The following is a 1,502-nucleotide window of genomic DNA, read 5'->3' on the forward strand; positions in this document are numbered from 1 at the left end:
AAGCTATCCTTCCACCTTGGTGAAGCCACTGTGAGCCACTGTGCCCAGCTGAGCCTTCCTTTCCTTCTTGTGCAGACGCGTGTACTGAGGAGCACACAGCAGCATGTGTGTGCGTGCTAGTGATGAGGCTTATAAAGGAAGACGAAGCCTGGAGAAGCAGGGTGAGGGTGTGGGCGGGGGGCCTCTCTGATGGGGACGTGTGGATAGTGGGCTGATGAGGGTGAAGGAGGGCACGCAGGTGTCCAGAACCTCTGAGCAGAGCCCTGGAGCTGGGGAAAGACTTGCCTGTGTGAGGGGTGAGGCTGGGGTGGAGAGAGGGGCAGTGACCGTAGGCAGGGCTCAGGGCTGCTGGGCCACATTAGTGTGTGTCTTACAGTGAGTGTGAGCAGGACACCTTGGACGGTTTGACGCATGACAGAGGCAAGGTCTCACTTACATTTTATAGGAAAAGAGAGGCCAGAGAGCAGTGAGGAGGTTGCTATGGCATCCAGATAATAGACAATGATGACTTGGTCCAAAATACTAGTAGTGAGAGCAGTTCGAGTTAATTGTGCTGATGGATTGGGTGTCATTTGTTAGAAAGGAGAGGAACCAAAGATAAGATCCATTCTGAGAGGGGCCCTGGAGCCCAGGTGGTGCCTTACTGAAAGGAAAGGCCTGGGGAGAAACTGGTTGGTGGAATGGGGCAGTGGGGTTGGGCAGGATTAGGAGTTCTGTGCTGGATACTTCGAGTTTGAGATGTCTGTGACACAGCCAAGTAGAGGTGTCAAGTGGACAGCTGGATGTGTAGACCTAGAGATGAAGGACAAAGTTGGAAAAACTGTTAGCAGACAGATGTTGCTTACAGCTAAGGACTCTCTGTGAAAGTCCAGGAGTGTGTGCAGGTAAAGAGGGCACCTCCGAACTCCACAAGTGGAGAGAGGAGGAGGAGGATCTGGGCAAAGCAAAGAAGTGCAACAGGCTGGAGGGAACCTTGGCGGGAAGGAGGCTCAGAGGAGAAGGGAAGTGCTGGGGTGGGGACACGGGCTTCTTGCTCAGCTCTTCAGCGGGGCAGTCACACAGAGGCTGAGAGTTGACGTTTTGTTGACAAGGCAGTTTGTTGGGGACCCTGGCATAAAGCCCTGTAAATCTCACCTAAAGCAGCCAAACACAAAAACCTGTACAATATTTTAATCTGTTGTTAACTATTTTATGTTAGGAAGGAAGGAGGATAATATTTCAGCTAAAATTTTATGCCCCATAGTATCTGGATTAAATAACGAACCAGATCAGGAAACTGCAACTTCAGAAATAGGTAAGAAAAATATTTTCGTTAGTTTAAATTCCTCTCCACTTTAATATAAAATAGCTATTTACATCTCAGTGTAGTTATTATTATTAGTCTGAGCACTTAAATGTTCATCACATTTTTTTCATGATCTACTAAAGATTAGAAATGACTCAATGTTTTACTTTCTTTAATTTGCTAAGTTGTACAATAACTTTATTAACTCAGCTTTATT

The 1,502-nt window shown here is 47.3% G+C and overlaps 1 protein-coding gene across 3 annotated transcripts in view; it reads left to right on the forward strand.

The window, feature by feature from the left end:
• The window catches only part of TRAF3IP1 (TRAF3 interacting protein 1), a 90,480-nt gene that overhangs the window by 18,165 nt on the left and 70,813 nt on the right, over positions 1-1,502 (forward strand). For 2 of the 3 annotated variants that reach the window (XM_023518262.1, XM_003798240.2), the window contains one exon: positions 1,199-1,294. The exons of the other annotated variant lie outside the window; for it this stretch is intronic. In XM_023518262.1, the coding sequence (XP_023374030.1) occupies positions 1,199-1,294 (96 nt within the window). The remainder of the gene's footprint in view (positions 1-1,198; positions 1,295-1,502) is intronic. 3 annotated transcript variants of the gene reach the window in all.

Source organism: Otolemur garnettii, unplaced genomic scaffold (assembly GCF_000181295.1).
Source record: "Otolemur garnettii isolate 467f Iridium unplaced genomic scaffold, OtoGar3 scaffold00133, whole genome shotgun sequence".
Classification (NCBI taxonomy): domain Eukaryota; kingdom Metazoa; phylum Chordata; class Mammalia; order Primates; family Galagidae; genus Otolemur; species Otolemur garnettii.